Here is a 15582-nt window from a genome sequence, read left to right as displayed (position 1 = left end):
GCTTTGCGGGCCACCGTCTACTGAGGCAGAGCAAGATTTCGATGCTGATACAGATTTCTACCTGCGTGAAATCTGGAGGTAATTTAATGGCTCACGAGAAAGAAAATAAATCTATTAGAACGGAATCGCTGTTTGTTTACGTATCTTGCCACGAACATCACCATGAGCAGCAGCAGCAGCAGGTGTATGTGCAAGCACCATTTATTTACATAATAAAATTGCCAAGTAGATTTGTAGCTCAGGGGCATCCTCGCCTCTCCGTGCGCGTGCCTAACTCCCATTAGCACTAATGGCAGGCGCTGTGTGCTCAGCAAGCGGGGAACAGACTCTCCAACTGCCCTAATGGCTGGTACTAAGAGATGGAGGGATGCAGATGTCCCAATGTGTCGGTTCCTCTCCCCTGACTCGGCCAGGGGATGGGAATAGCATCGCAGCTTCAAGCTGCTTTGCAGTCCTCCCCATCTGCGAGAGCTGTCGGGTCTGCTGCGAGCTGCCTGCTCCCAGGAGAGAGGGGGTTAAGCAACTGACTCCCCACTCTCAAGACTTCTCCAGAGACCCCTGGAGCATCCAGCACGAGGAAAAAAAGAAAAGCAGGGGAAAAAAAACCCAACAAACCCAGCCTGGAATGAATTCCTGTCATGCTCTGCAACGGGGAAGTTTGTATTCCACAGGCAGCAGCGCTGAGCCTGCTGTCAGAGCCACGCTGGGAGAAAGGGCAAAACCCTGCCGAGATGAAAGAATGTGAAGCACTGGTACAGCCTCCCCTGGCATTTACACCTGGAAAAAAAACCATCACTCAAGGGCATCTCACAAAGAGCTGTGCTAATAAGGCACTCCTCCCCGCGCTGTGTGGCCGCGCCGGTGGAGCGGGAGATGGGGCGGCGCAGGGAACGCCGGCAGCATCTCCAGGTACCTGGGAAGCGAAAGCTGCAGATAAGACAAGTCTGATTTCAACCCAGTGATTGTGAGCCGCCCTCTCCCCAACTCTGCTTCCAGCTGGGGGACAGGGGAAGTCGGGGACTTGCTGCTGCACAGACGAGGAGCGTAGCTACCCCCTGTCTCGACCGATAAATCAGTGATACCTTCCCCTCACAGCCGTGTTTTTTAAAGGCTCCTCGAGTTTATTGTACCTCTCAGGCAGCAGGGAGAAGCCAGGATGACGCTCGCCGACCCCGTGCCGTACCCTCATGGCTTGCCTGCACGTCCTATGCCCTTCACCATCGTGAAGCCTGTTCGGTGCAAATCCCCCCGTCCGTGCTCTGCTCTGCAACCCCGACCCGACCGCTGTGAGTGGGTTCGTGCCCCCACACAGCCCTGGCTCTGCTCTCAAGAGGGCTTTTCTCCTGGGGCACCTTGCTCGATCGGAGGGCTCTGCCTAGCACAGGAGAGAAGGCAAGGCAGTATTTAGGCAGGGCAGGTTAACCTCTTGTGACGCTTAGTCCTGCTGCACCATGCCCTCACGCAGGATTCACCCCAAGGGTGCATCTTCTGGCCGCTCTGGTTTTAAAGAACTGATGTTCCAAAGAGAAAAAAGCATGGGAAACTACAGGACAAGAAAGATGTAGGTTATTTTTGGTCCGATTTGCATGGAAATAGGCTACAACCCCAGCCACGGGACCGCACCAGTGAAGTGGTGGTGGATGTACGAGGTGGGCTCTTGGTTGTGGACCAAAGCCCGGAGCCTTGGGTCCTGCACACAGAGTCAAGGCTGAAGGACCCACCGGTGGGAGCGTTTCTGCTGCCTGCTCCTCTCACCCATGCTGACTGGGACGGGCAGGAGGCGGGCGCAGAGCATCCACGCGTCCGGTGGCTTCCTTCTTTATGAACTGCGAAGCTCACCCCACCCTCGGCACCATTTCACGGCCCTTCACAGACGCAGAGGATTCTAGGGGAAGGCGAAGGGCTGGTTTAAGGCTGGCAGTGGTGTTGGCAGCTCTCTAAACCCCAGGGGTGAACAGAGCTACCAGCTTCAGCTTCATCTGCAGACACATTAGGGGAGCTTGGAAAGCACCATCATCACCGCATCCCCTCCAAACCCCAAACCCTCTCCCACCCCCGCGAGACGGGCTCCCCAGCATACCCAAATGGCCAGCAGGTTTTGGCTAGCAAATACAAATGCCCATCTCCGTACTATTCTTTCAGGGCCTCGGGGATTGCCGCATATGGTCCCTGCTCCAGCCTTGGCTGGGGTTGGCGTCAGACCCCCTTCCATGACATATGGCAGCAGACAAAGTCCTGGGCACCAGCTTTCAGCCAGGAGAGCACAGCACCAAATGGATTAACAGAAAATCAGACCTCGGCAGAGTCTGGCAGCATCCTGGCTCCTGCCTGCCCTTGGCAGAGGTGCTGTACCTCACTCATTTCTGGGTACGCTCTGCACATGTAGCTCAGCGCGACCAGGAGCCTCTCCAACCCTTCGGCACATCGCAGACCCGAAGGACCAGCAGCAGATGAAGTCTCCCCAGCCCGGGGAGGCTGCACACCCTGCTCCAAGGGTGCCACGCTCCTCTAATGGGAAATAGCAGACAAAACAGCCGAACCTTTGAACGTTTCTCCAAGCCAGGCAGCCAAGACTTTGTAGGTTCACTCATGATTAGCAGGAACTCATGGGTGACTGATATGACACAAGTAGGCTGGGCGGAGGGAGCCCCCCCGCTGCGTACAGCCAGAATTACTGCAGATGGGTTTGCCCAGAGGACAAGCCAGCAAAGAAAATGGGTAAGTAAAAATGAAAAACGCTCTTTTTCACATTCGCATTTAAATATTTATAGAAATCCCTGCAGACAACAAGATGAAAAAGAAAACTCAAAGACTAATAAATAAGTAAATGCTCCAAGGTGTGGCAGCCCAGCTGAACGCGGCTGCCACTCAGCTGGCGAAACTTTGAAGAGCGTTGGTAACCATGCGTGCACAGCTAAAAATAATAATTGTAATAATAAAAACATTAGACTAAACCCCTCCGCTTTGGCTTCTGCCCTCTGCAGAACAGCTGAGAGATCAATTACACCTTAGCTAAAGAGAGCGCTACCTCTTCTTTCCCGTGCAGTGACCTGCCCCAGTCTCTGGTGAGACGAATTATTAAATAAAGGAGAGATAACGACGGGAGGTTGTTGACTAAGAGAGGCAGCGGTGGGATACGGGGAAGGATATCTGCCTTAAATTGTTTGCTTAAATACACAGAAGCCTATACTTTTGCTTACAGCGTAATACCATCAGTCATAAGTAAATACGTTCTCAATTGGCTTGGGCGAAACCCAGAGGCATGACTCTTGTTGAAAGTAAAGGGCCCCTCAAAGCCAGAGACGTTCAGCTCTTCGTCAAGCACTATGACCAGCCCAACGAAATACCCAACAAAAATCTTGCCACTTCACCGCGCTTGGTTTTGGATCACGTCCGCCAAAAGTGATCCCTTGCTTTCCTGTGCTGGGGAAGGAAGGAAATCATGCCTCTGGCTTCCCGACTCGTCCTACAAGCTGTAATCAGTTTGTGCAATTCCCCGACCCTGCTCCGTGCTCCACGTCCGGCTGTGCCAGGTCACGTACATCAAACGCCAAAAACCGTTCAGCACGCTGAACAGATTGTGTGGGCACCAGCGGAGTGCCTCAAGCAATGGGAAACCGGCAAACGAGGAGGAAGGGAAAGCTGAGGACACAAAATAAGGCAGAAAAATGATAGGTGGCCAAAGGTGGAAGGAATGTCCATAGTTCCAACACGTTTCCTCTTGAGCTGGGCGTCTCTGGCAACAGGCAGGTGTGAGGACTGCAGATAACCCCCATCACCACCCAAGCTTGGAGAACAGGCGTCCCCACAGCCAGCGAAGCAGCCTTTCCCTCCCGTGTGCTGCTTTAGGGAAGCTCCTGGTGCGAGATGCTGCGCAAAGAAGCCCCCCAGGATGCAACAAGCGTGTGTGGCAGCTGGGAAATGGACCCACAGGACCATCAGATGCAAAACCTGCAGCACAACTGCTTGAGCATCCCTGCTGAGCAGCTCCAGCTCTCCGCCCCAACTCCCCCCGGCCTCTACAAGGTGAAGCTCCTACAAAAGCTCTGAGTGAGCAAACCAGCAGGTTTAACTCCTGCCAGATCGTTGCCAAAGCAAAACCTCCATCCCAAAAGCTGGGGATGGTAGCTTGAACAGGACGAGGCCAGGCAGCAGCAGGCTTGGCTTGGCAAGGAACTGAGAAGCAAAGCCCAAACAGTCTGTACGTGGAGCGTCTGGAGCAGCGAGTTGCCAGTCTGGCCTCCGCAAAGCTGAATGGGTGATCACTCCAACGTTCAGTCTCACTCGTTATCTTTCCCACCCTGATGCTCTCCACCGGAGCACAGTAAATCCACCCCCTCGGTCACTGCTGTAGACAACTCTCCGCGGCGTTTATCCCTCCTGCTGAAGAGGCTTTCCGAAGCCCCGTGGTCACGGGGCAATGAGTGACAGTAAAGACACAACAAACAACTCGTCTTCACAGCACCCAAAGCATGGGACCCGTGAAAAACCCTGGGGCCCCGTTCCAGCCGTACTCAAGACAATACATGCTTTGCCAGCGCCTGCGATGGGACCACGGTCCTGTCCTCCGCGCGCCTGCTCAGGGCTCTCACTCAGCTGGTTTGATACTGACCTTTCCCTATGGGGTTTCTAATTCTGCACTGGAGGAGACACGCTATCTATTCAGCAATAAGTAAGTAGCCACTTGAAAGAAATGATCCGACGGGCTCTGCCAAGCACCATGAGAAAGACGATTGTTCAGCCCATTTCTTTACCACATCCTGAGCTCAATCCTGCACTTCCCCTCTTAACCCACTTGCATGTCTCCCGCTAGATCTTCTGACAAGCTTACAGAGCTCGGCGTGACGCCTCCACAACACAACCCAGCTGGAGCTGCGGACGGGACTCCTCGCATTAATCCCTGGGATGGGAAGGGAAGAGTCATTCCCGGCGGTCAGAACCTGAACGAGCCCTGCTGCCGTAGCACGGCTTGAAAGGTAAAAGCAAATAGAGACCGAGAGGGAAGGGCCTGGATTTCGGAGATTCGGATGCCTGCTGTTCCCACCGACTCTCAGCTGGGCTGCAATCGCTCCACGCCTCTGAAAATTGGACTTGGTGTACCAGAGGTTCTCAAACAAGTAAATGGTTGGCATCCAAGATGTCTGATACAAGTAGAGCAGAGCTTTGCAGAGAGTAAACAAATTCTGTGCCAAAAGCTGCTCTCATTTACAGCTACAAAAATCCCAAGTCGCTCTCGGAACTGCTGAAAACATCAGTCTTGCAAGCAGTCAAGGCAACACTGGGTTCCGTTTCGCTGTGTCCTGATGACCCTAAGACTTCCAGCCGTCAGGCAAACCTGGCAATATTGTCTCCTCAAGGAGAAAGAATAGATACCGAGGCAGGAAGCAGAAAAAGTGAATTCTCTCTCCACAGTGTTAGAAGAGTGTGCGTATAAGGAACATTTGGAGATTATAAAGGAATCTTTACATACGGTTGATGTATCAGATGCCATGCCATCTTTGTGTTTTTACTTCTAGAAACACCTCTTAAATGAGGGCTGGGTGGAAACTTGAGCCCAGCGCACAGCTGGACCGACTTTCCCATGGTATTCTCCTGGAGAAGCTGGCGACTCGTGGCTTAGACATCTCTTCGCTGGGTAAAAAACCGGCTGGATGGCCGAGCCCAGAGAGTCGTGGTGAATGGAGTGAAATCCAGTTGGCGGCCGGTCACAAGCGGAGTTCCCCAGGGCTCAGTTTTGGGGCTGGTCTTGTTTAGTATCTTTATTGATGATCTGGATGAGGGGATCGAGTGCACCCTCATTAAGTTTGCAGACAACACCAGGTTGGGTGGGAGTGTTGATCTGCTGGAGGGCAGGAAGGCTCTGCAGAGGGATCTGGACAGGCTGGATCGATGGGCCCAGGCCAACTGTATGAGGTTCAACAAGGCCAAGTGCCGGGTCCTGCACTTGGGTCACAACAACCCCATGCAACGCTGCAGGCTTGGGGACGAGTGGCTGGAAAGCTGCCTGGTGGAAAAGGACCTGGGAGTGCTGGTTGACAGCCGGCTGAAGATGAGCCAGCAGTGTGCCCAGGTGGCCAAGAAGGCCAACAGCATCCTGGCCTGTATCAGAAACAGTGTGGCCATCAGGAGTAGGGAAGGGATGGTGCCCCTGTACTCGGCGCTGGTGAGGCCACACCTCGAATCCTGTGTTCGGTTTTGGGCCCCTCACTCCAAGAAGGACATTGAGGTGCTGGAGCGTGTCCAGAGAAGGGCGACGGAGCTGGTGAGGGGTCTGGAGCACAAGTCTGATGAGGAGCGGCTGAGGGAGCTGGGGTTGTTCAGTCTGGAGAGGAGGAGGCTGAGGGGAGACCTTATCGCTCTCTACAACTGCCTGAAAGGGGGTTGTGGGGAGGGGGGTGTTGGTCTCTTCTCCCAAGTGACAGGACAAGAGGAGATGGCCTCAAGTTGCGCCAGGGGAGGTTCAGGCTGGATATTAGGGAAAATCTCTTTACTGGGAGAGTGGTGAAGCACTGGAAGAGGCTGCCCAGGGAGGTGGTGGAGTCACCATCCCTGGAGGTGTTCAAGGAACGTGTGGACATGGCACTGCGGGACATGGTTTAGTGGGCATGGTGGGGCTGGGCTGGTGGTGGGACTCGATGATCTTACAGGTCTTTTCCAACCTTAATGATTCTGTGATTCTGTAATTCTGTGATTCACCGGGGAGGCTGCCCGGTAGATGCCTGCAGCCTCTGCTCCTGTCCCATGAAGATCCAGTGGGATATCCTTCCTAAAGCAGCACATGGAGCTGCATTTGGGGCATGCTTGGCATTTTTTGGGGCGTCCTTTCATTTAAGGGAAGGTGGGTCCAAGTTCTAAGCCACCAGCAAAGGAAGCAGGTGAGCGTGGCCATCCTGCCCGGCTCACGAGCTTAAGCTATGCCAGACTCACAAAGAAGCTCCTGCAGCCCATCCTCGGAGGGAGCCAACGCTTCATCCGGCAGGCTCACCAAACCGGTAAGTCGCATCATCTGCAACACATTATAATTAAGGAATCGTTTCTTTAAAAACAGAATTTGCATTAACTGGATTTGTGCCTAGGAAAGACACTGCAAACAAACAGAAAACCTGCAGATTAGGATGCTAATTGGATGCATTTCTATTTATAATCTGCCTTGATCAGGCTGAAGTATTTTCTGTTTCAGGTGTCGGTGCTACACCCAGGAATGCAAGCAATTCCCTTGGCAGGGAAACACCTGCTTGTCTCCGGGGACAGGCAAGTGCCAGGGAAAAAGCCTATGCCGGAGGGACGGGGTGTGCGTTGCTTGCTACGCCTCCTGCCCCTTCTCCCGGGAGACCAGCCCGAGAGGAGGAATGGGTTGTGTCTGGCCAAGGATGACCTGCCCGGGGTGTTTCCTACAAACACCAGATTTCTCCGGGCTGGAAAACTGCAGGCAGCTTTGCCTTTTCCATCAGAAGCCGGGGCTGGGAATGGCAAGGATCTGCAGCTGGTGCCAGCAGAGCTGTCCAGCTACGGACTGGAGAGCTCCGGCTGAAGAGGACAGACGGACACCAGGAGGTCCCTGAAACCAGCCCGAGAGAGTCACTGGGCTGCTTCCCTTGACTGGGGATTCACGGCCGCTGCAAGGGCAGGTCCCCCCTCCGGAGCAACCTGGGAACCGCAGCCCTGAGTAGGATGCTCCCGGCTAAGCCAAGGCTTGTCCTTGCTGCCCGCGTTTGTAGCTCACAGCGGAAAGGCCGGAGCTGAGAGAACGGCACGTTCAGCAAGCACAGACAGACGCACAGCGTGCTGCCGACTGCCCAAGCTTGGCAGCATCTGAAAGCCTGCCAGAGCTGATGGGTGCTTCTCACTTCTCCTGATGCTGTCTTATTCCAGATTCACTTTTTTTTCCCCATCCCTGGAGCTCCCTTTTTCACTGCAGAACATCCAGAAGGAATAAAGAGACAGCAGGTCCACCCCATTCTCCTCCTCTTCTAAAGCCTTCAACGACGGCATATGGGAAGTCTTTTGGGCCATAGAAATTATTGTTAATGGGAGTCTGGGGGGTTTGTGACCTGCGTAAAGGGATCTAGCAAAAATTCAGTGATAAAGCAGGACTTAGCAATGTGAAAAACAACTACAAGGTTGGTTTTTTAAATGCAGCTTAAAAAAAGAAACTTAAAAGATATGAGTCATCATTCTGAAGTGTGCATCAAGCAAGTTAAATAACTCTTACTTTCTTAACGACATATTAATCAAAGTGCATTGATTCTTGAATCAGATTCTACTACCAACAAGCTTTCTATCCTCTCCATCCTGATGCATGCATTAAGAGAGTTTTATTCTGACAGATACAATATAGCAATCAATAAAATCTTATTATATGGAGCTGAGAAACATGGATTTGTTGCAGGATTTATGCACTACTTTCAAACCCGGTGCTATTTCATGTCTCAGCCTTAACCTGTAATTGAAAATAAATCTCCCTGAATACACCAGATTCTAATTTTCTGGATGTATGGGCAAATGTGAATGGAAGCCGGCCTTCCCTCGGGGACAAGTCTGCTTTCTGATCGTATCACTCCCCCTGTGCACACCACTGCTCTGCCAGATTCCTCCGGAGAAAGCACCCTGCCCGGCCCTGCGCAGGCAGGAAAACACGCAGGCAAGCGGGCAGCGCCCGGGCACCGCGCCGCGCAACTCCATCCTGCTCCCGAACCCTCTGTCCCCTGGCTCACGCCTCCGAAGCCGCTCGCTGCCTGACGATCGCTGCCTCCTGGGCAGAGATAACACAATCTGACAGCGCCGGAGCGACACGAGCATCGCAAGGCTGGTGAATAAAGATCGGGGAGCGGGATGACCAGAGAAGCTGGTGTTTGTCTGCTGCTTTCCTCCAGCTCCCGGGGTCTGCTCGGCGATTGCTCATCGAATCACTGAATGGTTTGGGTTGGAAGGGACCTTTAAAGGTCGTCTAGTCCAACATGGCAGGGACATCTTCCTGCTCATGGCAGGGACATCTTCCACTAGATCAGGTCGCTCAAAGCCCCGTCCAACCCAACCTTGAATGTTTCCTGGGATGGGGAATCTATCACCTCTCTGGGCAACCTGTCCCAGTGCCTCACCACCCTCGGCGTAAAAAATGTCTTCCTTCCTCATTTCTTTCTTCACTCCTTCCCGCGCAGCGGCATGGGAGTATGCTCGGAGATTGCCTCTCACCTCGCGCGGCGCGGGACGGCTGGGAAGGTATCGCAGTGATAGGAGACAGGCGGCCGTAGGCATTTTTCCTTTGGGTTTGTCTCGCTCTCCGAGGGCTCGGTGCCGCTTGGGTGTATGACAGCAGGCGGATACCCAGCAGTGTCCCTGGAAATGGCTGGAGGGGACTTTGATCTGAGCAGCTCTGTCAACAGTGTTAATACAATAAAAATAATCAAATTCACTCAGATGGAAATGAGAGAGACGGAGAGATAGGCAGACAACAGTGCAAATCGGAGGGAATAAAGAGGACGGGAGCAACAATAAATCACCTCCGCAACACCACGAGTTCAGATGCTTCTCAAAAGAGCCACGATCTTGAATTCATCAAGAAGTCACTGCAGCATGATGCTTTTTTGTCTGCTTTTTTTTTTTCCTATAACACATACACACGTACTTGTTCCTCCTCTAACCGGAGGCACAGAACGGGCACGTTTTGGACGTCGGCACAGGCTTCCTGCACGGTGCACACACCGTGTCTGCCTCTCGTCCCGGGGGGAGGAAACACAGGTTTGCAGTTGTTCCACTAAACGCCTGGTCTTTCCGAGATTTCCCTAGAAACCGAGCAGGGAGCCGCAGGAGCACGCTGCGGAGAGAGTGCCGGTGGCCACGGTCTTCATTGCTATTTTTTCCTCCTATCATAGAGGGAATGACCATCCCCAATGCTCAACGTGAGGTTGTGTTCTTGGGGAAGGCAGTTTCATGGGAGAAACGGGGATTTTAATAAAGGAGCTGTCAATCAGAAAGGAAAATGACTGCTGCCATATAAGTGTTGGCTCTTTTTTTTTTGGTTCCTATACTTTCTGAATAAAACCCCACGATAAGTCAATTTACAGGAACAACAACCAGAAAGAGAGAACTGGCCTGAGGAAAGTACTGGGGAAATAAATGACCTGCAGCCAGAAAAGGCTGAAAAACTCAAGATTCCTTTGTGAGCCTTGCATTGCAGGAGGCAGCCCAGAAAAGCACCCGACGGAACCCTTCAGCAGGCGCCTTGCAAGGTCTGAGCATCATCCCTCACCCCGGGGGCCGGTGTGGAAGGGAACGGGCGCTCAGACCACGCGAGCCCCGTGCAGCAGCTCCGGGTTAACCCCGATCACAAAACCAAAGTGGGGGGAATGAGCTGCGGTGACTCTTGGCTTTGCGTGTGTAACCTCTGAGGATGGATACCCGGGTAGAGCCCCTAACTGATTATACTCAGCAAAGCCAGCGGGACATGCCACCTCGCGAGACGGCAGCAGCGCACGGGGAGGGTACGCACAGAGCCCGTGTTCGGCGCTCAGCACGCGGAGACATCAGACCGCTTTCTGTTTCACAGGACGGCGAGTGCCGACCACGGGACACCCCTCCCAGCCTGCCCCGTCTCCGTGTGGTGCCACCCCAGAGCGGTGCCCTTCCAGGGACGGACTCCCGACGAGGTGCAACACACCGGGGTTCCCCGTGCGGCAATTATTCTTCATTTGCTGACCCGCTGTTTTTTTGGCTTGCCATTAATAATTACAGTTGAGGAGTTATCTGCACTGTCTCCAAATTCACCCTCTCCAAACCTCGTCCTTGCCGCAGGCGAGTGCACATTCTCTGTGTCCTTGGGGACGTGGGGGACCCGGCCGCCGCCTGCAATCACACCGTCATCTGCTCTAGGTGACCTGTAGGTCACTTGGTGGGGACCCACACGAGGGTCCGGCAGCGAGAGGAACGCTAGCACGGAGTCAGAAATACCATCGCCTGGGTTTGGGGAGCACCGTGCGCACGCACACAGCCTCACCTTTAAAACACTGACCTGTAGGACCTGCAAATGGCAGATATAGCAGATTACAGCCCAGCAGCAGCCAGGCTTTGCCTCTTTCGGATTCTGCCAGTACCGTCGCCGCTCCAAAGTTACCCACCGCCGCTTAATGGGGGTAATTCACCCTCCAGATCCCCGTCGCTATGATGGGACACAACCTCCTCGGTTCCCCAGAGTGGGTTTTTTAGCACCACAGGGACATTTGCCATCTCCCAGTGAACTCCAAAGGCTGTCACCGCGGCAGGGGCAGGCAGGGCGGGCACGGGGCAACGGGGCTCGCTCACAGCACCGCTGGCTAAATGAGGCTTGGGAAAAAAATAGCCCCGTCGACCCAACATCCACGAGAGACGGAGCGAGCGGTCAGGAGAGGAATGAAAGGAAAGAAATGCAGAGAGCGGGGGAACGGGATGGGGAAGAGAGCCAAAAGCCTGCTGTCGTCCCCAGGCAGCTGCGGGGGACGTTGGGGAGGCAGGCTGGCCGGGGCTCTGCCGTGGGGGGGTCAGCCAGGCACCCCCCGCCCCAGCCCGAACCCCCCCGCCTGTCTCCGCTCCCCCCTCCCCTTCGTTCTAGCTCTGAGCTTTGCTCAGCTAGTGAAAGGGTTAAGTTTAATTTATACTGATTTCTATTTAATATCATTCTCTCCCCGTAGGAGCCGGCAGCTGTGAGCTGATTGTGCTCTCTCATTATGCAGTCTGTATCACTAATGGCCTGTGACAAAGGCATGCCATCTTCCCGGCCTTACCCCCGAGAGCCAATTAAACACACATACTCCCTTCCTGTTTGCAGCGCATTACAATGAAATTAAACTGAATTTCAAAATCATTTTCTCCTAAAGACATCTCTTTGCAATAATTAATGCATGCTATTCCTTTGCATCTGAAATATTCATCAGGAGTGTTGACTAAAAAAATTTTTAAAGCTGATTGCCCCGCACCCGGCATCGCCTGATGATGCTCCAAGTCCCAGCCCGCGGTACCCGCCCGGGATGGGGACCCGTGGTGACACTGCCGGCAGGGCAGCTCCGCGTCCGCTTCGGGCTAACAATAATAATAAATCACAGCTTCTTCAAGAACCGTAAATAAATAAGATTACACATCAGAAATCCAGCCTGACTCCCGACTCGACGGCACTGCTAACGCACTGTAAAAGAGGGGAACGGGAAAGTCAGAGCTGCCTATGTGTTAAGGTTAGGCGGAAATGACCCGTCCCGCCTTTCTGCTCTGCCAAGATTAACCGGCGGTCGGGCTCGGTGCAGGCAGACAAACACACTGCCTGTATTTACCCCGCTGCCCAAACGGCTCCCGGCCGGCGCTGGGGGCGGCAGGAAGGTGGGCACGTCGAGATCCCAACCGGCAGCGGGGGCCAGAGCCCGCCAACCCGTCCCGCGGCTGGTTCAGTGTTTAATCTAAATTGCAGAACGGCGCCGGGGGACAGGAACCGCTGACCGAGGAGGTCTCTGACCGCTCGCCACGCCACGCGCTGAGCGGGAGGCGTAATTTGAAGCACATCACTTATTCATGGCCTGTCACATCTATTCCCTTTGGGAAAGGTCTACAGCCTGGTATCCTCTTGAATTTATTATCCCACATGATGGGCAGGATTAGACTTAAGAGTTCTCCTCCGAGAACCTGCCATCCCGGCCACAGCAGCTTCAAGTAGGGACAGTCCCGACGGCATCTGCTGCTGTCACAGGACAACGGGATCTTTTATCTGTTTGCAACTATTTCATAAAACCTACCAAGGCACACACAGGACCCACCTGCAATAGGTATTATTATTATTAGGGTATTATCTTCTGGTGAAATTCTATTTGAAAGAAGCAAATACAAGAGGTGTTCCCATTCCTGGAAACATTTCATGTTTCAGAAACATTTCTCTTAGTTAAAAGGGAAAGGCAAATCCTGAGAAAACCCAGAAAAAGAAACATTTCCTTTGCATTTCCACAACGTATCACATAAAAAGAAAATGAGCCTTGCTTTCAAATTAAAAGGTCTCTTTATTTGGAAGACTCAGACTTTTAACTTTAAAAAAATGCTCTGGCAATTTTAAAACTCCTTCCTGAACCGCTCCTGGTTGGGAAGGCTGGAGACACCCGCTGTGATTTCTCCCCAGAAAGTTCAGCTTTCCATCAATTACTATTTTCTGACTGACAGATGACGGTTCCTTGAAAAGCCCCCACGCGACGCCGGCGGCCAAGCCCACGACCCCAGCCCACCCCACGCGGCCGCACTGCCCATGCTCATGGCTTTGACCCTACACACCTTGTCTTTAAACACTCAGCCACGACCAGGAGAGCAAACTCCTCCACAGACACCACGCCGGCGGCGAGAGGGGAGGCAGGACAGATCCAGCGCCTCGGAGCTTAGTGGGGCTTTTCCACTGACAGGGTCCCCGTGTAAATTAAGCTAAATCCCACCCGTCTGCAAAGTTTAGGTCCCCAGAAATCATTAAGCACCGGTATATTATGCTTACAAGCAAGCAACCCCAAACATACCCCATTACTTGGCTGACTAATTATGGCCAACGCAAGCGAAGCCCCTCCCTGAGCCCAACATTTGGAAGCGTGTCCAGCCCGCACCCCCAGCCAGGCTGCGACCCCCATCTCCAAACCCCAACCCAGCAGCTGGGGAACCTTGGGGGCCGAACCGGAGCTGCTGCCCCCCTCTCCCCTCGCTGCGCTCTGCCGGACGCCGCGGGGAAGCCATCGCGGTACCTGTTTTGAACCAGCCGTCGGGCGTGAAGGCATCCGCTGTTTCTCTGGGTCTGTTCCAGTACTCACGGAAGACGGAGGGTCCCTTCACGAGCAGTTCCCCTTCTTGCCCCTCGAGACCCGGCGTCACCTAGGACAAGCAGACAGTGAATGCGGCAGCGAGCAGTCGTCCCTGCAGCCGCATTGCCTCCGCCGCCTGTCCCCAAGCACCGCGACTTGCTACGCAGCACGGCGGGGGACAAGCAGGACCCATGGCACATGCCCTCCCAGCCTTTACCAACCTCCAACGGAGCCTGCCCACCTGCAGGACCTCTTTCCTCGGGCGGAAGGGCTCCCCTAAGTGCCTTTGATATTCAAAAGCACTGAAAATATACATCCGTGTTATATGAAAACAAGAACTGCCATCCTGGAACCACAGCCCAGGCAGCCTTCCAGCTGCTGGTAGGGGAGAGAAGAGGTCTCGCATGCAGACATGCGGGAAATACTCTTGGAAAAGGGTTGGGAATGGCTCTCGGGAAAGGGATGGTCCTTTCCGACCCCGGGATGGCCTGATGCAGACCGGCTTCACAACAGCTCTCTGCACCCTGCTCCCACCGCAGCACCCATCAGCCTCTGCCAGGGTCAGGTTCTCCCCCAGGAAACCATTTGGGAAGCCCCCCCATCCCCACTGGCTGCCCCTGGAGCCTCAGCACGGTCCGAGGAGTGGGATGCTAGAGAGGGCGTCAGCAGAGAGAGGGGGTCGTGCTTTGCGATCTCCAAGCACCCCAACCAGGGCTCCCACCCGCCCAGGGAGCCCCTCTGCCGTCGCTTTTTGGCGAGACCATCCTTCCCTGCGGCGGAGGCTCTCGAGGGATGAATGAAAGCAGGTCACAGAGGCTGCATCCCTGACAACTCCGTGTCCCGTCCCCAGAGCGCTGCCGCCCTCCAGGCCTGTATATCTCGCAGCGACAGCAGCCAGCGAAAAGGGCGAGTGGATGGCTCAGCCTTGGAAACAGCCGCCGCAGGGGACACCGGCCACCAGCCGCACCGCTGGGTGCTTGCAGCAGCCTGTCGCTGGGCTGGCAGCGGCGAAGCCCTGCCCTCCCCGGGGACGGGACGCACGGACCATTGTCCCACAGCAGCTGGGAGAGCGGATCTGGTCTAGACATCAAGGGCACCACCACCGCTCACCCCAGACGTACTAGATTTGCAGTGTCCTCGGGGATGGGGACCGTCGTCCTGCCCGCCGCAGCCGCTGCGAGGCGGGGGGAGGCAGGGGAGGATGCGCTCGCGTGACTGTGCCATGCTGCTGTCTGCTCTGTTGATAGATAGAAAACTTCGCTTTCCAAAACTGTCAATCTAACACTTCTTTTTTTTTTCCTGAGGAGGTGGCAGGAAACACCATCTGATTTGTTCTCAGAGACACGCGGCTCCTTTCAGGCTCACTGGAAGGCAACGGCTGTAGTGACAACTCGGTACCCTGCAAACCTGCACGGGCAGGTTTTTTACGGCAACAAAACAAATACCCTGCTGTTATGGAAACTGGAGAATGGCAGCAAGGTCACAGACTTGCCTGGCATGGCACGGTATCTCATCTCCCCTGCACATACATCACTCCGTAATTACAAGGATGCAGGCAGGCTACGAGACAAGGCACTAGAGAGGCACAAACCTCGCACCGCTCGTGGGCCTGTGTTAACCTAAAGTCCTTTGCAGGGCAGATGTGCAAAGCCACCGCGGGGATGGACGGTCACTGCGAGATGTGCTTGCGCCCGTTGCTCCATGCCTTCGCAGAGAACATCCCGGTAACGGGAACTGCAAGCCACTTTGTACTTGAGCTGCTGCAACACGGACGAGATACATCTGGGACCCCGAAAGT

The 15582-nt window shown here is 54.3% G+C and overlaps 1 protein-coding gene across 1 annotated transcript in view; it reads right to left on the bottom strand.

The window, feature by feature from the left end:
• Positions 1–15582, bottom strand: part of ACSF3 (acyl-CoA synthetase family member 3) — a 67917-nt gene that overhangs the window by 17609 nt on the left and 34726 nt on the right. Inside the window, exon 7 of the mRNA XM_059824831.1 lies at positions 13728–13854. Coding sequence (XP_059680814.1) covers positions 13728–13854 — 127 coding nt within the window. The remainder of the gene's footprint in view (positions 1–13727; positions 13855–15582) is intronic.

Source organism: Gavia stellata, chromosome 15 (assembly GCF_030936135.1).
Source record: "Gavia stellata isolate bGavSte3 chromosome 15, bGavSte3.hap2, whole genome shotgun sequence".
Taxonomy (NCBI): domain Eukaryota; kingdom Metazoa; phylum Chordata; class Aves; order Gaviiformes; family Gaviidae; genus Gavia; species Gavia stellata.
Note: the sequence above shows the minus strand (reverse complement) of the source record. Positions and strands in the feature narration are given on the sequence as shown.